General features: G+C 42.1%; 1 protein-coding gene across 1 annotated transcript in view; it reads right to left on the bottom strand.

Annotated features, from left to right (window-relative positions):
- Nucleotides 1–4,390: 4,390 nt before the first annotated feature.
- The window catches only part of ARPP21 (cAMP regulated phosphoprotein 21), a 125,595-nt gene continuing 105,547 nt past the window's right edge, over nt 4,391–24,438 (bottom strand). Inside the window, exons 19-20 of the mRNA XM_073810976.1 lie at nt 6,344–6,492; nt 4,391–5,181 (exon numbers count right to left, since the gene is read on the bottom strand). Of these exons, the coding sequence (XP_073667077.1) occupies nt 4,924–5,181; nt 6,344–6,492 (407 nt within the window). The 3' untranslated portion in view covers nt 4,391–4,923. The remainder of the gene's footprint in view (nt 5,182–6,343; nt 6,493–24,438) is intronic.

Genomic DNA, 24,438 nt, shown 5'->3' with positions numbered 1-24,438 from the left:
AGGCACGTGGGCTTCAGTAGTTGCAGCATGCGGGCTCAGTAGTTGCAGCACACGGGCCCTAGAGCACACAGGCTTCAGTAGCTGTGGCATGTGGGCTCAGCAGTTGTGGTGTGAAGGCTCAGTACTTGTGGCTTGTGGGCTCTAGAGCGCAGGCTCAGTAGTTGTGGTGCACGGGCTTAGTTGCTCCATGGCATGAGGGATCTTCCAGGACCAGGGATTGAACCCGTGTCCCCTGCATTGGCAGGCGGATTCTTAACCACTGTGCCACCAGGGAAGTCCCAGCTGCCCTACTTTTTTTTTTTTTTGCGGTACGCGGGCCTCTCACTGTTGTGGCCTCTCCCGTTGCGGAGCACAGGCTCCGGACGCGCAGGCTCAGCGGCCATGGCTCATGGGCCCAGCTGCTCCGCGGCATGTGGGATCTTCCTGGACCGGGGCACGAACCCGTGTCCCCTGCATCGGCAGGTGGACTCTCAACCACTGTGCCACCAGGGAAGCCCCGTCCTACTTTTAATTCCAGAATCTCTATACTCTATGCCTCATCTTCTCCCCCGCACCCCTGAATGTCTCCCCCATCCTCTGTATATACCACACACCAAAGGAGTGAAGTCTTGAACATTCAAAAAGCGACTCTCTTCCGACAGGATGCTGAATCGGTCTGACCAGTGCATCAGTGGCACACACATTATCATGAGTGCCTGCTGCGTTTGCTCCTTGACTGTCCATCGAATCCGGTTTCAGGGCTCACCCCCTTCAGATTTACGTCTCCTCCTATTTGCTCAGTATCTGACCTCTTCCTTCTCCTTCTATGACAATACTGAGAGTAATATGGAATAAAGCAGTAAAACAAATCAAATAACAAACTCAAATTTCAGAGCATTCCCTGAGCTGCTGCAGTCAGGGAGCTGGTTATTATTGTCTGAGAGGAAGCAACCTCATGCCCAGTAGAAGACTCAGTTCTGTGTTAGGACATCAATCAGAAAATGATTTTCCTCTTCAGAAGAATAGTATCAGATGCCTCTCACCCCCACTGTGTACACAATGCCAAGAGGAGCAGAGAACCCAGCTCCAAGAGTGAAAAGCTCTTGCCACTGGTGACACATAATAGTGGCAGATCTTTTGGGGGGAGAAGACTGGAGGTTACAAAACTTCACAGAAGGCAAGTGATAAAGATTTGAACTTGAAACAAACACTACAGCTGAGAACTATTGGAAAACAGTGTCAAAGCCCTAAAGAGAACAACTTTCTCAGTAAAGAGGGTTTTGGACAGAATAGTATGGGAAGAAGCAAAGATTTCTGGTCTTGTGTAGAAGTGGCATCCAGCAAAGTACAGAAAACAAAAAATGTTTTGTGAGTCAGAATGGATAGATGTCTCACCATTTTTTTTTTAAACAAGAGGGACTTATCCGATTTCATTGGTACAGAATATGTCGTGATGGAGACTTGGCAGCCCTCCTGTGCTGTCTCCATGTTCTGTTCAGTCTCATTTGTTTTATCCTGATGGGTTATAGGAACTGTGCCTTGTGATGCAGCTTAAGACAGGGCACTTACGTACAGAAGTTTCTGTCCAAGAGGGAAAAAGAAAATACATGCCGCTAAAGCTTTGCTGCACATAAAATAGAATTGCTAAGAGTTAAGAGCTAGAACTGCTTTGTCCTTCCATCCTTTCTTGTGAAGCTGCTCTGGCTCAGAGGCACCCCACTTCTTTTGTTATGGTGATTTACGACTTTATCTAAATCCTCCAACTATACTTATAATTAATGACATAAATCCATTTCCATAATATTATATAACACACTGTCTTATCCTACCCCACATCCTGGGGAACGATATTAAAACAATAAAATAATTATGGCTGAAATTCATCGGTATCCTAGTTAGCACATTTAGTTCCAACTATCACAGAATATCCAAATGTATGATAAAACTTACAAGAACAAATCTATGGGCGTGAAATTTATTTGCACTTTTATTTTAAATTGTGCCACATAATTAGGATATAATGAAGTATGCAATAAAAGTTTGCTGAATAAATGAATGCGTAAGTCACTTGTGTTTTCTTTTACATTCACATGGAGGATCATTAGGGATGACTATGTATATTTGTATATTTGCATGTGTATGTATCTATATAAGTTTATAGACATATATGTAATATGTATTTTCAAAATGTGATTGTAATAAAATTGTAACTAATGTGAAAAAAACGGAATGTTCTCCTGAAGGTAAATTAAATTCTGCAAGTGCTTCACTAATAACAACTGTCTTTCTACACCAGCAGTCCCCGACCTTTTTGGCCCCAGGGACCAGTTTCGTGGAAGACAGTTTTTCCACGGATGTGGGTGTGGGGCTGGGGGGGATGGTCAGGCGGTAATGAGGGCAATGGGAAGCCTCCTGCTGTGCGGCCCGGGTTCCTAACAGGCTGCGGACCGGTAGGGTTGGGGACCCGCACTCTACACAACCACCTTGAACATTCAAATGTAAAAAGACAGTAAGCATAACATGAGATTAGGAATAAGGTAATGCTGGATACAAATATTTAGTGAAAGTAAGGAAGATGCCTCAGCTTGGAAACAGTAACCGAAGGGATTTATGCAATAAAGTCAAATGTCTAAATATGAAAGAGTGTAACACATTTGGAGAAGAATGGCCAACAAGAAAGAAGGTCTGTCTTTATTCTTATTAGCATGACGTATGTTTCAAATCCATGGGAAAGAAGGCTCAATAATTCTAAGAATCATTGAAGAAATGCTCAAAATTTCTCAGAATTGTATGAAAAGAAAATAAACATTCAGACTCATATTTGGATCCTTGAGTTTGGGATCACTGCCAAGATCAGAGGGCTACATGGGGAATATATTTAAAAATGAATCTATATTGGTCAGCCCCCTCCTTCTATTAGGGGAAGATATTAATTAGGCAAACACATAGCTTCTTCTCAGAGCAGCTCTTGGTTTAAAAGCTACTCAGCCTATTGGTTTAATGGCTCAATTTAAAAAAATGCAACATCCTCTTTTTATAACGTCTTTCATAGGGTTTACTTATTATGAAGAAATCAGTAGGCTGAGATTTGGGGAAATGGGACAGACTTTTCACAAGGAATAAAACTAATGATAGTATGTGTAAAAAATCCCCTTTAAAGGAAAAATACAACAATAGTGTAAAATTAAGGAATGGTAATCTGGTAGGTTGAGTTTCTAACTAGCTGCCTAACTCTATCTCCAGTTAAACAACATGAATATGGAAAAATCTAATATAGAGAATGTGATAATATGAAAAACAATGGTAATTATCCAGATATACTTTCCAAATCCTTCTCATTGGTAATAATGGTTTTTAGGTAAAGAGTATAAAATACAAAACTGTTAGTCATTGTACTGCCATAGCAAAGTGAAAGCTGTGGGGTTTTAGTCCCTTATTAAATATCTCCTGGAAGAGGGCTTCCCTGGTGGCGCAGTGGTTGAGAGTCTGCCTGCTGATGCAGGGGACGCGGGTTCGTGCCCCGGTCCAGGAAGATCCCACATGCCGCGGAGCGGCTGGGTCCGTGAGCCATGGCCGCTGAGCCTGCGCGTCCGGAGCCTGTGCTCCGCAACGGGAGACGCCACAACAGTGAGAGGCCCGCGTACCGCAAAAAAAAAAAAAAAAAAAAAAAAAAAAAAAATCTGGAAGGGCCAAAGATGGTATACAGAGTTCTGATATTATTTTTCAAAGGTTGTCATAAATCAGTCTTACCTGCAGAATCTATAGGGAGTTAAACATTTTGGGATTAGACAGGAACAGCCTTCTTCTAATTTTCTTTCTTTTTTTGTGTGTGAATGTTCTGAGTATTTGTAAACAAATTGCAATATTTTGCCTTGTTTTCAATTATTAGGACAAACAGCACCTTTGAGATACTGACCTACTGTCAGTACTAGTGGTACGTTACATTGTGTGACCCAGTATAAATTAGACTGTGCCTCTTTTAATCTCCCTCTAAGCAGAGGTATCTCGTTTTCCAGGTAGGTGATGGAATTTGAATGGAGGTGGATCAGGGTTTGGTATAGAGTTTGGTGTAGAGCTGTTGTTACCAAGGATACTCAGGTTTTCCTAGTTGGTGAAGTATAGCTACATGCATTCAATGGGCCTAAAACTAAAAGCAAGGTACACATTTCAAAAATGTGAAGTCAGTGAACAGATGAGATGAATGTTGCCTGATTTTCAGGACCCCTGCAGTATTCGTGACAAGAAACTACAGTTGGTTCAGTGTTTGCCTACCAAGGTGATGCCAGTTCATCTACAAACACCTGGAACATCTTTTCTGTGCATTATTCATGAAATAGTGCTCAAAAGGGATAACAGTGACACATAGGCCAACATATACTGGAACAGAGAGTGAAGCAAACTGGTGGTAAAAACATGACCTTCCTCCATAAGGTCAAATAGTTTTATTTTGATTAAACACTACAATACAGTATATATCCATTAAAAAAAGAAAACTCTATAGTGTATATAAATTATTCCTTCCATTCATCAGTTCTTTTCCATTACAGCTTTGGTACAATGTGATTTCAGTATATAATTTTTAAATACTTTCAGCATCACAAAGTCAACACAAAGTACAAAACTAATAATCCAAATTAGGGATATTATCATCTACACAGTGGTATTCAGTGGTAGGAGAAAATCTTACCTTGATGAATTCATGTCACTAGCTAAGCTAGAAAGGCATACCTAGCAGACATGACGGAAATATGCACCATTAACCAGCTAATGTGTGGATTAGTCTTTGTTTTTTTTTGTTTGTTTGTTTTGTTTTTTACAGAATACCAGCAGCAGTCATTTGGGTGTTGAGTGAATACTTAAGTCCTCAGTGAGTTTTCGCACCTTGCTCTTCCTCCCTTAAAGGCCATGAGTAGTATCTGAAGACATGTACCGTGGCCAGAGTGCTCAGAACTTGACCTGCCACCCAGCATTGCTCATACTGGCACAGTTGGTCCTGCAGCTGGCTGACATCACGGGGACAGTGCTGGAGGGACAGTGAGGGCCCATCAGCCTAAGGTTGTTCTGAGGGGTCGGCGGTGTGACGTTACAGTACACAGGCATTCCAGTGGCTGGGAGGGACCCTTGGCCTGCCTGGTTAGGTAGCATGATTGGCTGTTGGTATGACTGCTGGGGCAGTCCTTGAGAACCCTGGGTCATTGGCACCTGTAGGAAGACACAAGACAGAAGCCTGTATGAAGAGGTTATTTTGGGGTGTCCCATGAGCTACAGTGGTGTCATCAAAAACAGTCATGCTTTTAGGTTGGAATCCCAGCTCTCCCTTTTATCAGCTGTTTCACATTGGGCAAGTCACTTAACCTCTCTGTTTCTCTGAGTCCATCTGCATAATGTAACCTCCTTCAAAGTGCCCCTGAAAGGACTGCTGGGGTGTACAGCTCTTGGGACACATCTGGCTAGAAGTACATGCTCAGGAGATGTTAGTTCTGAGCCTCCTTCCTTCCTCTCTCCTGGCCCTCCAGGGACTGCCATCTGGACCTCCCACTCCGGATTTCTCTCAGTTTTGAAAAGCCATGCTCCCATTCCGGTTTTACGCAAAGTGGTCTGGAGCCATCGATAGTAAAAGGGGATTCTGTCCCAGGAACACCAGCTCGCTCTCAACCTGCAGCTTCAGAGAACATCTCCTATCCAGTTGGAGGTAGAAACTGATGCAGTGTGAACAAGGATTGTCAGGGCAGGAGGACCGAGGATAAGTTCTCCAGGGCCAGAAGTACCTGATGCAGCTAAATTTAATGATTAAAGTGTTTCACCAACCCTTCACTACCCCCTGCCCCCTGCCAGGGTATTTCAGGATATACATTACAGAAGGGGGCATGACACTTTTTAAATACCCAGTGTGGGTTTAGTCTGGAAAATGCAGCTGTCAGGTCCAATAAATGCCCTTTAAATGAATCTTGAGATGCCATTTTAAAATCCCTTATAAGATAAATTTGTGGTGAAATGAAGTTTCTTTGAGTGTGACCAAAAACAAATGAAAATTTGCTGTGAGGACTTTCTCCCAGTAAGTACAATTTCAACAGAATGCCCGAAGGTCTTCATGAATAGAACTTTAAAGAATTTTCTTCCATGAATACAAAGTCTGTATGGAATCACACTTAGCAGGGCATTCAAAAGCCACAGTAGCTACAGAAGTATACATTTCCCATTTTCTGCTTGTCTATTATAATCTTGACTCAAAATCAGCTGTCAGCACTGGCTGGGCCTAGCACCTACCACCCAGCCAACCAGCCGATGTGGGGACATACCCACAGCCTGTACTTAGGCAAGTGCTGCTTTATAAAACACGATTTTCCAAGTTACGGATATGCACCTGATAATTAGACACGGTTGGGTAGGAGAGCATCACGCTTTGCACTGGAGTTCCCTGGTGGCTGCTCATCATGCCCTGACTCTGAGGCGGCTGCTGTACCCCCACGAGGCCTTGGAACCCCTGTTGACCAGACAAGAGCGGCTGGTAACCTGTGAAGAAAGAACACCATTTGAACTGGTTGTACCAAGAAGAACAATGATGATATTGTATGGGATGAGAGCACTTCTTCACCAGGCAACCTGCAGACCTTTCAATCTCTGTATCAGGAGTGTGTATTTCCTAATAACGCATGTTTTGCTTCTTAGGGCGGACAAGGGTATGACTCCAAAAAATTCACTGATACTTCCATCCTTAAGAGTGGTCCAGTCAGCAGGTTGTGACAGTGGTAAATTCTTCACGATGCAAAGACCGGAACCTGTATTGACATCGGTTGACTGCTGTAAATTAAACCTTTCAGATCTATCTTTTGCTTTGGTTTCAATGATATTTGGAGACGTCACACATTATCAAGTTTTTTCCTAATTAATTTGATTCATTCTCTTACCCTCTCGCTTTTCTGCATCACCTCACTTCACACAGAGATCACCAAACAGCCTGTTAACTTAGGATGCATTCTGTTTTCCATACCCTAGTGAACAAAATGACTCCCTACTCTACATAATTCAACGTTCATTGACTTAGACAAAAGGTAACAACAGCAGGTGTATCATGCTTTTATTCTGTGCTACCACTAGCTCCCAAGAAAACGTTCTGGCAAAACACTCCCATGGGGGATCATGTACATATCATAGATAATGCAGAGTACAACATGTAAAGAAGGTATGTGTTTATGACCTGCTGGATGGGTCAGTTGGTAGGTTTTCTTTTCCTTCTTTTTTAAGTGGACCAGGATTTATTCTAATTATCTTAATCCCTACTACAAGATGTGGTTTAAAATGCATTCTTGAATGAAGGCTGTGAACTGTTCTTACAAATATTGGGAAGAAAGTTGTAATGTAGGTGAAAATGACATGGTGATAGAGAAATAAGACAGATTTACGTCATGCTGTAAAATAAGGTCCTTCCAGAGCTCAGACTATTTACTGAGTGTCTGGAAATCAGTGGAACTGCTGTCTTAATATAATTCCCTGTGAGAAAGTCTTTACAATCCTAGATTTTCTTAACGCAGACACTGTTTTACAACCAGATTTTAAAAATTGAAACAAAGGGTAAAAGATTCCTAATCAATCCACATTGTTTATAAATAGACCTCGTTTTGAGTGCATGTGAGAGTTTTAACTGAGAAAGGGTAAAATTACATAAAGACTATAATGTAATTTTAAATTTTTTTAAAGGGAATTCCTTTATTATTTTTTTATTTTTCCTTATTTATTTATTTATTTTTGGCTGGGTTGGGTCTTCGTTTCTGTGCAAGGGCTTTCTCTAGTTGCGGCAAGTGGGGGCCACTCTTCATCGCGGTGCACGGGCCTCTAACTATCGCGGCCTCTCTTGTTGCGGAGCACAGGCTCCAGACACGCAGGCTCAGTAGTTGTGGCTCACGGGCCTAGCTGCTCCGCGGCATGTGGGATCTTCCCAGACCAGGGCTCGAACCCGTGTCCCCTGCAAAGGCAGGCAGATTCTCAACCACTGCGCCACCAGGGAAGCCCTATAATGGAATTTTAAACAGACAGTACTTCGCTCTCTTTTGCTCTGAAAAAATGTGTTTTCACTCATCTTAGAAATACTGTGGAAATGTGTCTTGCAGATAGTCACTGAGTTAAACTCTATTCATCTAAGGAGATGGAAATAAGGTGTGGTCAGTTTGGAACACCCGAGAGAGCAAACTTGGGGATGAGCCGAGTTGGGAGGCCTGGACTGTGCCTGCACTGATTGGTAAGTGGAGCAGGTGTGTAATCTCGAAAGTCATCCTTTGACCTCCTTTATGTGTCCCATTTTTTTCACGTTCACATTACTCTCCCTACTCCACCGTCATAATGGTTTTCCTTACTAGGTTATTCTGCATTCTCGCAAAGACACCACATATTAAGAATATAAGTAAGGGTCCTGACCACCTTTCCTCCAGTTACGTTGTGCTGGGGTAACACAGTCAAAGCCTCCCTTACATATGCTTCGTGGCAGTTTATACAGCATGGAAAAATCATCAGACTTGGGGGACAAGAAATGTGACTTTAGGCCATGTCATGGCCCTTACTACCTCCCAGAATGCCTCATATGCAGGGAGAAATTAAACATTAATTGTAAAAAACTGTTTTCTATGATTTCCCATTGTCTAGATCTACCACTCTTATTCATATACCCGTTGGCCCTAAAAAAATTCTGTTGCTGTTTTACTATTATTATGACATTACTCCTAGCCACGTCAAATTCACTGTCATATGAATTGTGGTATATGTTAAAAAAATAACTTGGCATGACTATAGAAGATTTATGACCACAGCCTTCCTTACCATTTCCTAGTTATATAACAAGAGCAGGCAATATGAACACACTTCCAAGTCTGTGTAATGGTGCCTTATTTCTGGCTGAAGATTCAAAGTACAGGTTGAAAATGAGAGAAATGTCTTCTAAGAGTCTGACTTATATTTGGTCTTCTGGTGAAAGCCCAGTTGGCCTCAATGGTCCTGTTGCAGAATACACACGGCTATTATGTAAACAAAGAGGAGAGGAAAGGAGGGGAGAGGGGAGGGCAGGAGAGGTCCAGTGGCCTTGCATCTAAAGATGATGTATTTGCTTATTGAATCGTTCCATCCTTTCACCGAGTCATCTTCAAAATGACTCTGTTTCACAGAGTCCGTTCAAAAATAAATTGAGGTGGCCTATGAAAGATTCATTTATTACATCAGCTCTATAAACCAAAATTGGGGTGAAAGGAAAAATAAGTCTGATGATAACAGAGCTGTTAAGACATACAGAAAACAGAATGTCTTGGTAGAAAGGGGAAGCAACTGTCAAATATTCAAGGAGAGAAAAAGAGTGAGGTTGGGTGGCCTCGTCCCAGTAAAGGTGCACGGCCTGGGAGGGTGTGATTCATCTTTGCTGAGCACACAGATGCAGGGACACTGCGATGTCGCCCTCCCCAAGCCCCCTCTGCCTGATGATTTGTGAACTTTAATAGTCAGTCATGCATAGCAATGGGCTACCAGCTGTGCACTGGGATTCCCACAGTAAACACACTTAAGGCAAATAAAGATTTATGTGGGGAGCGAATCATGCCATACAATTATTTCCAAATGAAAACTTAAGTGTAAGGAAAGCCCAATTTATATTCATGAACCCCATTCATTTCTCAGTGCGCTCTCCAGGCAAGAAATGTACACCTGGAATGGTTTAATTGGAGGGCTCCTTTTCTTTACATGATGCTACAGAAGGTAGGCAGCAGAATGGTCCTTGAGACAGGAGGCTATTTGGAATGTGAATCTGAGCTCCGGTCCAGGAATAGACAAATAGAAATGTGATAGCAGTGACCTAAGCACGAACTAACAGGGTCTACCGGGGACACAGCTCGCCTGAAGGCAGAGGTGGCAACGCTGGCTGGTGGCAACCTGCTTATCTCATCTATTCAAATGAGAAATGTGTTCCAGTTTGTCAATTCTTAGCTGTGAAATGATCAGTTTTTCACATTTATTGAGGATTAGTAGATAGAATGCATCTGACAAAACAGAAATAGCAAAAGTAACTGCCCTGTAGGCTTGCTATGGTGATCATAAAGACATTAGCTATTTTTATTATTCCTTTTTCAGTTGAGATTAATTCAGTTTTCAAGTCACATGCATCATTTATTTTCTGAAGGTAAAAAGGTTAGGAAAGGACAAATGCCTCCTAGCAAATAAATGAGTGCCCTCTACTAAGACGGAGGAGTTATACCATTTAAAATGTCTGGAGCTTACAAATCTGAAAATTTAATATTGTTTTGACTAAAATACAGCACTTATTGAATACTGTTTGTAGTCAGAGGATAATTCATTAATATTCTGTCAAGGAAACATTTTGCTGGATGTAGCATATTTATGAAAAATCAGAATGTTAATTGGGATTACAATTTAGGAATTATAAATTGCATGATTGTGACTGACATTATTTTAACTCTTATTTGAATACACTGTTACAGAGCCAACATTTTGGAAATGAATGGATGACAAAGCCGTAACCTGTATTTTCAGGGTTTTGATTCCCTGGTTGTTGTTGGTTATAAAGGTTGACGATGAGGAAGGGTGTAGTTAGGAGGGCAAATAGCTACAGAGCAAAGTAATTGAGAAGCTAGACAGTTCTCATCACCTCCCCAAACCCACCCAAGCAGTGTAATTTTCCTGTTGGGTTTATTAAGTATTCTTAATATGGTAGAATGCCTTTTCAAATGATTAAAGTTAATAATCTGCTTAATAGAAAATATGACTTATCTTGGATGAACCAACATACATGCATTTCTCCAGGTTTCTAAGGAACCAGCTAGCTGATTCTGAATTCAAATTCTGTTCTTTGTACATGGTATTGAGATGGAATTACAGTAGTTCAGTTGTGGCATGGCTGGTGAAGACTATGAAAAAGAAAAAAAATGCTTATCCAGGGCTGGCTTGTCCCTTTGCCGAATTTTTATAGTTCATGCATTGCACACACCACTGCCTAATATCTGCCCGGTTCGGTTTCTTGGTTTCCTATCAATTCCTCTAAACTTTCATCTTCTTTAAGGATTTTCCATTTTAAAGGAGCTAACAAGCTATAATTGTTGATCACTTTCTCCGATCCAAGCAGTAAATTAAGCACTTTTACTTTATTGTCACAAGAATCCCGGGAGGCAGTCAGTGTTATTAAACTCCTTTTGCAAAAGAGACAACTGTGACTTAGATGTAGACATTGTCAGGGTCAGACAGCTAGTAGGAGGGAAAGCTAGAAATTAAGTTGTGGTTTTCTCACTTGGGCATCCCTGCTTTTACTCCCTAAATTGTAGTACTCCCTAAATGTAGTATTAATACATTCTTCCAACTTTCATAGCTTAACATAAATCCCCTTAGCATGGCAGGTACTCAATGGCTATTCATTGCATTAATTGTTTTCTCAATAGTTAAGTAAAGAGGACAAGAGTTATGATCCATAGTCTGTTGAACAAGATCTTGCTGATATCAAAGGAAAAAAAAAAAGGTAAAGCATAATTGCCCGACAAAATCAACTCAGACCACGTAATAACATTTTAAAGGTTTGTTACTCAGATACTGGGACACTAGACAGGCGGTCAGGTTGGAGTAGGGTCAAATGGATTCTAGTCCCTTCATTTACTTAATTAGTTTCTAATCAGTGGAAACTACAGTTTTCAATTACTAAGACCGGTTCAAATAACGCTTCTCACAATCTTTGAAGACTCTGTATATTTACTCTGGATTGTTTTCTTAAAATATAAGGTAAAAATAACTTATTTGCACATTCAGTGTAACATCAGTTCTGTTATTTGACTGCACCAGGCAACTTGCTGCCCCTAGGAAAGTCACTTGACCTTTGGAAACAAAAATAGTATCTGTAGCATTTGAAAGATAAAAGCGGGTAAGAGAGAGACGATACACAGAAACTCTGCGAAACAGCCTAGGATGTCAGAGAAATCAAAATCCCCCAGGGCACTTAGAGGCGGCTGTACTTTCGGAGTCTATAGACTGCTCTCATCAGTGTTCTAATTCTATGAATACTACGGCTCTGTTCCCCAGTTTTACTTCGTTATGAAGGCACTGTCTTTAAGACAGGGGTCCTTTCTGGCCTCATCTACCTACAGCACCTTGGTGCTCAAAGTAGGCTTGAGTAGGGGGAACAGATGTATCCTATGGTATCACGATATCGCTATGGTTTCCTGAAAGAGGAACCACCACCTTATGCTTCAGAAAGTGGATCTGGGGTACTGATAGCCCCTCGCCCACCTCAGGTAGAATGGAAGATGCCCTCGACAGTTCCACTGATGTTGAGGCCTCCCAGAACCAGGGGGTCCTCTGGGACTAAGGAGGCATCTGATTTCACTGGCCTTTACAGACACTGTCCCACTCTTACTCCTAGGTGCTGACTCCCTGGTGTGACAGTGTAGGTGAAGGGGGGTGCACTTTGAAAAGCAAGGTGTGTATCTTTTGAAGCATTTTGCCTCTACGTCAACCTCCCAAATTATGTGACCTGAAATGCCACATAGGACTTTTAAAACAAGAAAGCCGTACAGACTGCATCCGAAGACACTTGTTTTCAAACGTGTCCAAAAATTAAGATCTAGGATAAAAATATCTAGCCCGGACATCATAATAAGATACTGTTTTCTTCTTAATATATGAAGTAAACTAGCATAAAAAAGTCAAAAAGAGAAGTATAAAAAATTGCTTTTTTGGGGGCTCTTGAAGCCCATTATGACTTCTTTCATCTTTGTGTGTCTGCCTGCATCTTATTTACTGGCAGACTCTGCATCCATCCCCTTTCTCTTCCTCACCGTTTATTATTCAGTGGTTTCATTCCTGAAAAACAAGATGCAGAATGAGCCATGGGGGGGCTGCATGGGAATAGAGGGAAGCCCAGTCATCCATATGAACTTGAGGACAGCTGTCACAGGCCGTAAATGGAACTACACTTCCTGAAGCAGTAGTTTTTCTTCCTACTTGGTCTTTTGCTCATTAGCTTTCCTACTGCACAGAGTGTAATTCTTAAAAGCCTCTTTACTGTCCCCCTTGAACGTCCACGCGTGGGTCAGTTTCTAATGGCCGTACACATCAGATGAACCATCCTATTACTGCAGGCTCGGGGCCTCTTCATGTAATTAGACCATCCAGATCCATGTTATCGCAACTACAAAGTCGGTTTTCTTTCTCTCTTTTTTTTTTAAATCAGGGCAAACATGAGAGACAGACATTGTTAAGTGACTACAGGAATGGCTCATGCATGGAATTTCAATGAATGCCTCTGAGGGAAGCCGGCATTGAATTCCATTTTAAAAGGACGAGGCTGTCATATTATTGAAGTAATTCTCTGAACTTTCCTGGCCCTGAGTGCTGTGCTGACAGCCAGAGAGCTTCCACAGCCCAGAGGGAGAAAAAACCTGCCTGAGCCTCACAAACGTTTTACTTTATTAATGAGGCCATGTGGCTTAGAAGATAATGCGGCATTCCTGCGTTTCTGCACATCTACCAGTGTTAATTACGGATGTGCTCACACCAGGCTGGGTGACAGCGAATTGTTGCTGAGGCAACTTGGAGGAGTTCTTTCCCCAGACTCAGCTCGGGGCAAAGTCAAGACAAAGATGGGTCTAATCATTCCCCACAGTAGCATTCCCTCTGGTGGCTATTTTCACTGACGAATTGCTTTTGATCAGCTGGCTAGAACAGGACAATCGTGAGGTCAAAGGTCATGGGGTCAATACCATTGTGATCATATTACTGTCACTGGAACCCAGCCCTGGCCAACTTTTTTTTTTTTTTTTAAGATTTTTTTGGATGTGAACCATTTTTAAAGTCTTTAAGGTCTTTATTGAATTTGTTACAATATTGCTTCTGGTTTATGTTTTGGTTTTTTGGCAGGGAGGCATGTGGGATCTTAGCTCCCCAACCAGGGATCGAACCTGTACCCCCTGCATTGGAAGGCGAAGTCCCAACCACTGGACCATCAGGGAAGTCCCTGGCCAAACTATTTTGAAAGTAAGTTCTATGGTCATAGATTCAATCTGTAGAAACCCACATCAAAACAGAAAAAAAACATAAAAAACCAAAAACCACTTACTTTAGAGTCAATCAGACGTGCTCTGTTTATATAGGAAAGTGTTATACGTTATTTTTCCCAATAGTCAAAGATAACTATCTTCTTTTCTTCAATTCCAGACTGCCAGGGTTCTTAACTAAACTTTATTCTAGTGGTAGATTTAACAATAACAGTGTTCCACTGGTAAAGTCTGCTGGGAGGCAAGAGCAATAATCTAGGGCAGAGACAGTAAAGACAGGAACTAAGGCAGAGATGGTAGGATGACAGAGAAGGGACACACTGGGGAAATACTTAGGATGTGAACTGCCAGACACTGGCATCTAGGAGTTTTAGTGCCATCACATGTTGGATGAGTTTGTACCATAGTCATGAATGTCCGTTGTCCACTAGAACATGAACTCTCTGATAAACAAAAGCCCTGATTTGTAGTGCTTGCTGATTTCCCTGGTGTAACTATTCGCACTGTGGCCAATTTCAAGCTATAAAGGGCTTAACAATCAGCTGGCAAAATGCCTGATGTTTTGAATGTTGCTCGTGTGGGCCAGAACAAGAGAGCTCTGGTATACCACTGACCTGAATTCAATGTCAAGCAATCCAATTTTCAGTTCATTTAAATTTTGTTCCTTTTATCCTTCCTTCTTCAAACCTATTGACTATTTGTTCTTTGACATTTCTTGTAAGAATGACTGTAAAAGCCATTCATAGGATTTTATGAACATGGAGAAGACAGGCACAGACACTGGACTGTACATTAGGCTGTACACTGGATGTACACTGGACGTACACTGGGCTGTACACTGGGCTGTACACTGGACTGTACACTGGACGTACACTGGAATGTACTCTGGATGGTACACGACGTACCCTGGGTGTACACTGGGCTGTACAATGGATGGTACACTGGACATACACTGGACTGCACACCAGATGTGCACAGATGTGCACTGGACTATACGCCAGATTGCACTTGGACTGTACACCAGATGTGCCCTTGGACTGCACACGAGATGTACACTATACATGTGATATGCACTGGACTGTACACTATACACTGTACACTGGAATATACCCTGGACTGTAACTATATACTGGAATGTACCCTGGACCATACACTATACTGTACACTGGACTGTACACTGAGATGTACACTGGGCTGTACAGTGGATGTACACTGGGCTGTGAAGAAACTGAAGCACCAGCATGATGTTTTCTGGTACATTGTGGACACACGTCCTTTGAACATATATATGCAAAATGCCAAGCTCTAATTGATTTCAGGATTTAGTTTCTTCTGATTTTTTCCTTGCAGTCCAGTAGACACATCAGTCCGTTCTCAATCTCAAGATGCCAAAAAAGTTTAAAAGTCAACTTGCTTACATTTTATTACAACCAAAGAGTGAGTGATTCTAAATTATATAATGTATAGCTCAAAAACAAAAACAAAAAACCCACAACTGAACTTGGTATAAATGTACGTATTCTATCCATAACTAATGTTTTCCAAGGAGAAAATATGGGGATAAACATTTGTAAAGTTCTCATCATAGGGTTCAGGGAACATAACTCCTGATTCCCTTGTTCGCTGTCTCTTTATCAGTTTTCTGACAGATGGCCCCAAAGTAAAGCTGCTGGGCACCAGATAATGTCACAACTCTAAGCAACAATAAAGAGATACTTTCTGTTCATCTACGTTATCAACACATGATTATCCTTGTTAACAGCAATAAGAACAATCTTTAATCTCACCACGCGGGGAACTGTTATTTAAAAGTGTTGCTTTTATCTGGGTTGAGACAACAATTAGAAATCTACAGGCTTGTCCACACAAATACAAATGTGCTTATCTTTTTAGCTGGAATCAGAGTATATGGTCCACACTTAAATCCTGTTTCACAATAATTAGAGTAAAAGTAAAATTGAAGGACAAATGGTCTTCCACCCAAGGCCTGCAAGAGTAAAACTCACATTTCATCATGGTTAAATGCTTTATAAGCACCCAAATAGAGCATGAGCATTTTAAGACAGTCACAACCTTTGTTGCCTGCTGACTTCAATGTAATGCGATGATGCAAATACGCTGGGTCTAAGAGAACCAGCGAAGGCCTCAGGTTCTGTCCGTGGCAGGACACCAGGCTGTGCTGAGAGTGTGCTAAACCAGGGCCATCCTTCCCAGCAAGAAGTGTATGCTGCCTTCTTGGAGCTTTGGATTCTCAAGGTTTGCCACTTAGTCCTGCCTCATCCTCTTGTCTCCATGTTTGAGTGCCAGCTTCCCCGCCCAGCTGGAACTCTTTTCCCTGGTCAATGGTTCTCAACATTTTCCTGTCTCTGAATAACCTGGTTAAAGTGACCAAGTTAAAACACACATATTGCTGGGCTCCAACCCCCAGAGATTCTGATTCAGTAGGTTTGGGTGGGGCCTGAGAATGTGCCTTCCTGACAAGTGCCCATGGGATGCTGATGCCACTGGTCTGGGGACCACACTTTGGGAATCACTGCTGGACCCTGGGTCTCAATAAATACTTGAATTCCTATTGTTTAACCCGCTTACTTTTCCCTTCATAGAGTGGGTGATGGAATCTGGCACATCACATCCTGTGGGGGGCCATCTCTCCTCTCTGATTTCATTTTCCTTATCTATAAAATGGGGACCATCCTTTCTCAAGGGGTGTTAGGATGGTCCAAGATGCACCTCTTGTAAGACAAATCCCAGGGACTGAGCACCTGGCAATGACCAAGATATGTGACTGCCCTGCCTCTGCTCTTTTCACTTTCCACCTTGTATGAACTTGAATTAAATTTTATTACTGATTTAGGTCCTGCTTCCCAGGTAGATTATAATCCTCTGGAAGAGGAAGCGTATCTTATACATCCGGGCCTAGCCCCGTATTCTACATTCAGTGTCTCAAGAACATTTTATCAATGATGTTGATAAAGAAAACCATCCTCATTGCATTCACCCTAAACGACTCTTACCATGCCACATTACAGAAAATAAGCCAACAAACAAAAACGTCAAGGAAAAGAATGAAGAAGCAAATGTACTCAGAAGAGCGAGAGAGCCCCCAGTCCTGCCCATGCGTGAGGCAGGGCCAAAGGGAAACAATTTATCACCATCACAGTAGAATAAAGACAAAGACGACTGGTTGCCAAATGTTTTCTCTTAGCCCCTTTGCCTCTGGAAAAAAGCAGTTCCTGCCAGCAGCAAATCAAGAGGGCACAGCACAGTTTTCCACTTCCACCTGATGCTAATGGGATAGGCATAGGTCCACAAAAGGAAAGGAGAAGATGCGGGAAGGAGCTGAAATAGGGAGTGGGAGAGGGAAGGAAAACCCATTGGAGACACTGTTTGTTTGGCCTTCTCATACCTATCTGCTAGCACTTGGTGAGGCATCTAGGAAAACAAACCAGATTTCTGTAGCCTCGTGTCTTTGCGACATAACTGTGAGTTTGCTAACCCATGGTTATGCTCCCTTGTGACTGTGTCGTCTCAATCTTCGTTTGGCCTAAAAAAAAGGCAAGCAAGAAACCTGGACCTCACCTACTTTCCCTCCTACAGCATACGGCTGGAATTCCTTGCTTTTCTAAATCTCTTCTTGCCCCCCCCCCCCCAAGCTGAGTGGGAACCTGAGTGGGAACAATGGATCGGAGATCTCCTGGCCCAACAAGCTCTGGGTGATGAAGCTGGGGTTTAGAGGGCTAAGTAGGCACAGGATCACACACAGAATTTCTCGTAAACTGGGGACTAAATCCCATTTTCCTGTTAGTCCCTTTGCTAGCATATAAGCTATATAGTGCTTCCTCCAAATAAGACAGACTGGACTGCTAGGCATAGTTTTGTTTCCTAGCCACACATGCATTGGCTCTGTTGCTGTTATCATGTTATTACTAAGAGTTTGGAGAATATAACTTGTGTATGTGAACTGGAGTTCACCAAGCTTGTTTCTAGGAGCTACCAACAGACTTTTCTAAGATAACCCACAGTAGGGCATTAGGGAAAAAGAAAAGTTAAGTTCGGAGATTCAAGGAACATATCATGAGTTGCAAAAACCAGAATCAAACCATCTCTTTTGAAACTATCAGCCTGACTGTATCTCAATGTTCAGGTACAGATATTAGCAGTTATTTTACCAACAGGCAACATTCCCAGGAGGTCATATACTGGGTTAATACGGACCACGCTTGCATTAACTCAAACCAGGAGAACAAGCATTTCAACCCTTTCTTCATCCAAGCTAATAGTAACCTTTATGGCCTATGCCTTACTGAGTTAAGCACTTGTGGAGCGGGTGCCGTTATGACTCTCATGTTACAGACAATGAAAATGAAGCACAAGGAATCCAGGTAGATTGTTTAGGGCCATGCAGCCTAGAAGAACCAGAATTACGTCAGGCGTATCTACTAATTTCTTCCCACCTCCAGCTCAGGGTCCTGGCAGGCAACAGAACTGCGCTCCAATGATTCATCTGAAGAGGTGTTAATAAAGAGAGTATTGCCAAATGAACAGGCATGTTACGTGACCAACAGGCGAGCGAGGGGCACCCAGAGCCTAACAACAGGAAGGACCGTTCTCTCCCTTCAGCCTGCAGGTCTCAGGGGAGGAGCCAGTGTTACCAGAAGCCAGTAAGAGCCTAGGGGCCACTTGGAGAACCAACTGCACTGCAAGGGAGGGAGGAGCTGAAGAGACTCTGATCTCCCTCTTCCTCTGCCCTCTGACGCCTTCCATTAGCAAAACCCACCTGGAAGCCACAGGACAAAGGAAGCTAACAGAAGGATGCAGAATGGCTATGTGATGAGAGGAGAAGCAAATGGAATAACCAGCACACCTCTTCCCTTCAAAAAGTACAAGGAGGGCTTCCCTGGTGGCACAGTGGTTGAGAGTCTGCCTGCCGATGCAGGGGGTGCAGGTTCATGCCCCGGTCCGGGAAGATCCCACATGCCACGGAGCGGCTGGGCCCGTGAGCCATGGCCGCTGAGGCTGCGCGTCCGGAGCCTGTGCTCCGCAACGGGAGAGGCCACAACAGTGAGAGGCCCGCGTACCGCAAAAAAAAAAAAAAGTACAAGGAATACACTCCTCTGTCAAGCGGTATTCCCCAAGCCACTGCGCCAACCTGATCAAATGAAGATTTTAAGGAGAGGTGGATGATAATTTTAGCAGAGTACTGTCTCTTGGTTTTATAGATGGGTTTTTTTTCCCCTCAGAAATTATCTTTTTTTAACACCTGATGATGTGTCAGACTATGCACTTAGCATGACTGCTTCAGCAATTAAGTGAATGTTAACTCTCAAATTTAGACGTCATTGGCCATTAGGGCAGAATATTTGACTCTCAGCCCTAATGCTTGCCTTTCCATTTTGAGGAAATGGCATTGTTTGTAGGAAATTGATAATAACTTAGGAAGTACTATTAAGTTATGTTACTGTTTCAGTATCCTGTAGGGTAGAGAAAAAAAGTTAAATTATGATTCAACTCAAGCAGTACTATTCATTTTGTTGAATTTGACATTTTCCTTTGCTGGCTGCAGAACCAGATGGCTGAGATCAAATGGATAACAATGGGCAAAGAATATTTCGGGAGAAAATGACAAAGAAAAAAGGAGGGTCTAGTTTATTTCCACAATGACCTTAACTGATCCCCGCATTCCCCAAGCATATTTGGCTTAGAAAATGTTCTGCTATATATTAGTCTCAAGTTTAATACATTTAGCCATAATTGTTTCAGATATTTAAAGGAATTATCAGCAAGATGAAATACCGTAAAAGAATACTTAAATGAGACTTCAACTTAGCCTCCTGGTGTTAAATCTGAGTTTCTGCTTCCTAATAGAAAAATCACAGGCTCCGTAATCAGACAGACAAGAGGCTGATTGCTAAGTCTTCCACCCACTGGCTCCGTGACTGGGAAGTTATCTATTATCCTTGAGCTTTGTCTTGCTTGCCTATTAATTTCCAACTTCCCAAGGCTTTTATGAAGATCAAGCAGATATGAGTCACACGTCCTCAGACACGGCATTGACTACATGGTAATTGGCATTTGTCTCCACCAAATGATGCTATGTAAAGTGAAAGTATTTTCACTCCCTGCAGAATTGTACCTTACATGAAGAACAAACTGGGTGTTGATAGTACCAGGAAGGACTCCAAATGCCAAAAAAAGTTCCTGGAACTGCCCCATCTAGCTCACAATGTTCAGGCTTCACTACCCCAAATTTCCTATGAGCCAAGACACAGTCACCGGGACATGACCATGGGCGCTGCAATGAATGTGCTCTTCTGACCTGGGTTTATGAGGAAAGTGTAATCTCTAGTAGCAAAAAGCAGCAGAGGGCTTCCCTGGTGGTGCAGTGGTTGGGAGGGTCCCACATGCCACGGAGCGGCTGGGCCTGTGAGCCATGGCCGCTCAGCCTGCGCGTCTGGAGCCTGTGCTCCTCAGCGGGAGAGGCCACAGCAGTGAGAGGCCTGCGTACCGCAAAAACAAAACAAAACAAACAAAACAAAACGCAGCAGAAGCAGCTCTGAATGTGAAGGTAGGCAAAGCACTCAGTATAGCAGGGAGTGGAAGAGGCAAGCTAATCATACCTGGGGAGGCTGTGTGCAGGTGGAAATCATTTGCCAAGGCCTGTGCGTCCAGAGTCCAAGCACTGGCGCAGCACCGACTTCTAGGCTGTAACTTTAAGACAGCCAGGGTGCTGTCTATCCTTTGTTTAGAGGCTCTGCTCCACATTTATCACCAAAGACTCAGAGAAATGTGAGGCTTCCTTTTGTTCCCGTATAAGAAACAGACCAAGTTTTCCTCTTCTCTTGTGTCCTAATCTAAAGCTGTCTCAGAGCAAAAGAAGACTGGGGGAAATCTGGGTTCAAGCACGTGCCTTTCCATCTTCTTTTTGGTGACTTAATTAATGAATGGAGCCCCCTCTCATCACATCGAAGATAAGATACAAAGCGTCAACCCCTCCTCTGCTTCCCCTGGCCAGCTGCTCTCACTGTGGGCCCATCTCCTAACTCCTTAGACTATTACGATGCTTCCCAGCACCAAGAACCCCTGAGATCATTGCAGAGGGACAGAGAATCTTCCACTTTAGGAATATTTCTAACCTAACCATTCTGTACTATTTTTTTTTTTTTTTTTTTTTTTTTTTGGGGTATGCGGGCCTCTCACTGTTGTGGCCTCTCCCGCTGCGGAGCACAGGCTCCGGACGCGCAGGCCCAGCGGCCATGGGTCACGGGCCCAGCCGCTCCGCGGAATGTGGGATCCTCCCGGACCGGGGCACGAACCCGCGTCCCCTGCATCGGCAGGCGGACTCTCAACCACTGCGCCACCAGGGAAGCCCTCTGTACTATTTTTTATGCAAGATGATTAAGCAAGCAGTTTTTAGGAAAAAAGTATATTTTCAATGAATATATTATTGATTATACTACAGTATTCTTTCAAATGCAATATTTAATAATATTCATGATATATCTGGACCAATTTTACTTCTTCCCATTTAACAAATGACACGTGATGTTTCATTTGTTTTCTATTTAACTATGTGAGGGAAAAATATCATGATTTGTGAATAAATATCTTTCAAAATGTTCAGCTTGGGGACCAATGAATACTAAAATGGGCATTTAAGTTAAAGGCATGTTAAAGTGCCAAAATAGATTTTTTAAATGCTTTTTGACTTGATGTTTCGAAATGTTACACTTTATGCAAACTACAGGCCAATATCACTGATGAACACAGATGCAAAAATCCTCAACAAAATACTAGCAAACAGAATCCAACAGCATATTAAAAGGATCATACACCATGATCAAGTGGGGTTTATTCCAGGAATGCAAGGATTCTTCAATATATGTAAATCAATCAACGTGATACACCACATTAACAAATTGAAGGAGAAAAACCACATGATCATCTCAATAGATGCAGAGAAAGCTTTTGACAAAATTCAACACCCATTTATGATAAAAACCCTGCAGAAAGTAGGCATAGAGGGAACTTTCCTCAACATAATAAAGGCCATATATGACAAACCCAGAGCCAACATCGTCCTCAGTGGTGAAAAACTGAAATCATTTCCACTAAATTCAGGAACAAGACAAGGCTGCCCACTCTCACCGCTATTATTCAACATAGTTTTGGAAGTTTTAGCTACAGCAATCAGAGAAGAAAAAGAAATAAAAGGAATCCAAATCGGAAAAGAAGTAAAGCTATCACTGTTTGCAGATGACATGACACTATACATAGAGAATCCCAAAGATGCTACCAGAAAATTACTAGAGCTAATCAATGAATTTGGTAAAGTAGCAGGATACAAAATGAATGCACAGAAATCTCTGCCATACCTATATACTAATGATGAAAAATCTGAAAGTGAAATTAAGAAAACACTCCCATTTACCACTGCAACAAAAAGAATAAAATATCTAGGAATAAACCTACCTAAGGAGACAAAAGACCTGTATGCAGAAAATTATAAGACACTGATGAAAGAAATTAAAGATGATACAAATAGATGCAGAGATATACCATGCTCTTGGATTGGAAGAATCAACATTGTGAAAATGACTCTACTACCCAAAGCAATCTACAGATTCAATGCAATCCCTATCAAACTACCACTGGCATTTTTCACAGAACTAGAACAAAGAATTTCACAATTTGTATGGAAACACAAAAGACCCCGATTAGCCAAAGCAATCTTGAGAACGAAAAATGGAGCTGGAGGAATCAGGCTCCCTGACTTCAGACTATACTACAAAGCTACAGTAATCAAGACAGTATGGTACAGGCACAAAAACAGAAAGATAGATCAATGGAACAGGATAGAAAGCCCAGAGATAAACCCATGCACATATGGTCACCTTATCTTTGATAGAGGAGGCAAGAATATACAGTAGAGAAAAGACAGCCTCTTCAATAAGTGGTGCTGGGAAAACTGGACAGGTATATGTAAAAGTATGAGATTAGAACACTCCCTAACACCATACACAAAAATAAGCTCAAAATGGATTAAAGACCTAAATGTAAGGCCAGAAACTATCAAAGTCTTAGAGGAAAACATAGGCAGAACACTCTATGACATAAATCACAGCAAGGTCCTTTTTGACCCACCTCCTAGAGAAATGAAAATAAAAACAAAAATAAACAAGTGGGACCTCGTGAAACTTAAAAGCTTTTGCACAGCAAAGGAAACCATAAACAAGGTGAAAAGAGAACCCTCAGAATGGGAGAAAATATTTGCAAATGAAGCAACTGACAAAGGATTAATCTCCAAAATTTACAAGTAGCTCATGCAGCTCAATAACAAAAAAACAACCCAATCCAAAAATAGGCAGAAGACCTAAATAGACGTTTCTCCAAAGAAGAAAGACAGATTGCCAAGAAACACATGAAAGAATGCTCAACATCATTAATCATTAGAGAAATGCAAATCAAAACTACAATGAGATATTATCTCACACCAGTCAGAATGGCCGTCATCAGAAAATCTAGAAACAGTAAATGCTGGAGAGGGTGTGGAGAAAAGGGAACACTGTTGCACTGCTGGTGGGAATGTAAATTGATACAGCCACTATGGAGAACAGTATGGAGGTTCCTTAAACTACAAATAGAACTACCATACGACGCAGCAATCCCACTACTGGGCATATACCCTGAGAAAACCATAATTCAAAAAGAGTCATGTAGCACAATGTTCATTGCAGCTCTCTTTACAATAGCCAGGACATGGAAGCAACCTAAGTGTCCATCAACAGATGAATGGATAAAGAAGATGTGGCACATATATACAATGGAATATTACTCAGCCATAAAAGGAAACGAAATTGAGTTATTTGTAGTGAGGTGGATGGACCTAGAGTCTGTCATACAGAGTGAAGTAAGTCAGAAAGAGAAAAACAAATACCGTATGCTAACACATATATATGGAATCTAAGAAAGAAATAAAAAAGGATCATGAAGAAACTAGGGGTAAGATGGGAATAAAGACAGAGACCTACTAGAGAATGGACTTGAGGATATGGGGAGGGGGAAGGGTAAGCTGGGACAAAGTGAGAGAGTGGCATGGACATATATATACTACCAAACATAAAATAGATAGCTAGTGGGAAGCAGCCGCATAGCACAGGGAGATCAGCTCGGTGCTTTGTGACCACCTAGAGGGGTGGGATGGGGAGGGTGGGAGGGAGACGCAAGAGGGAAGAGATATGGAGATATATGTATATGTATAGCTGATTCACTTTGTTATAAAGCAGAAAGTAACACACCACTGTAAAGCAATTATACTCCAGTAAAGATGTTAAAAAAAAATCAACTGACTGGTTTTGATAATTTTTGTGTTTTGTTTCTAATTGATGAGATGAGATAAAAGGATTCCTGCTGCTCACTGCAAGACCTTATCCAC

This window comes from Tursiops truncatus, chromosome 10, assembly GCF_011762595.2.
Source record: "Tursiops truncatus isolate mTurTru1 chromosome 10, mTurTru1.mat.Y, whole genome shotgun sequence".
NCBI lineage: Eukaryota > Metazoa > Chordata > Mammalia > Artiodactyla > Delphinidae > Tursiops > Tursiops truncatus.
Note: the sequence above shows the minus strand (reverse complement) of the source record. Positions and strands in the feature narration are given on the sequence as shown.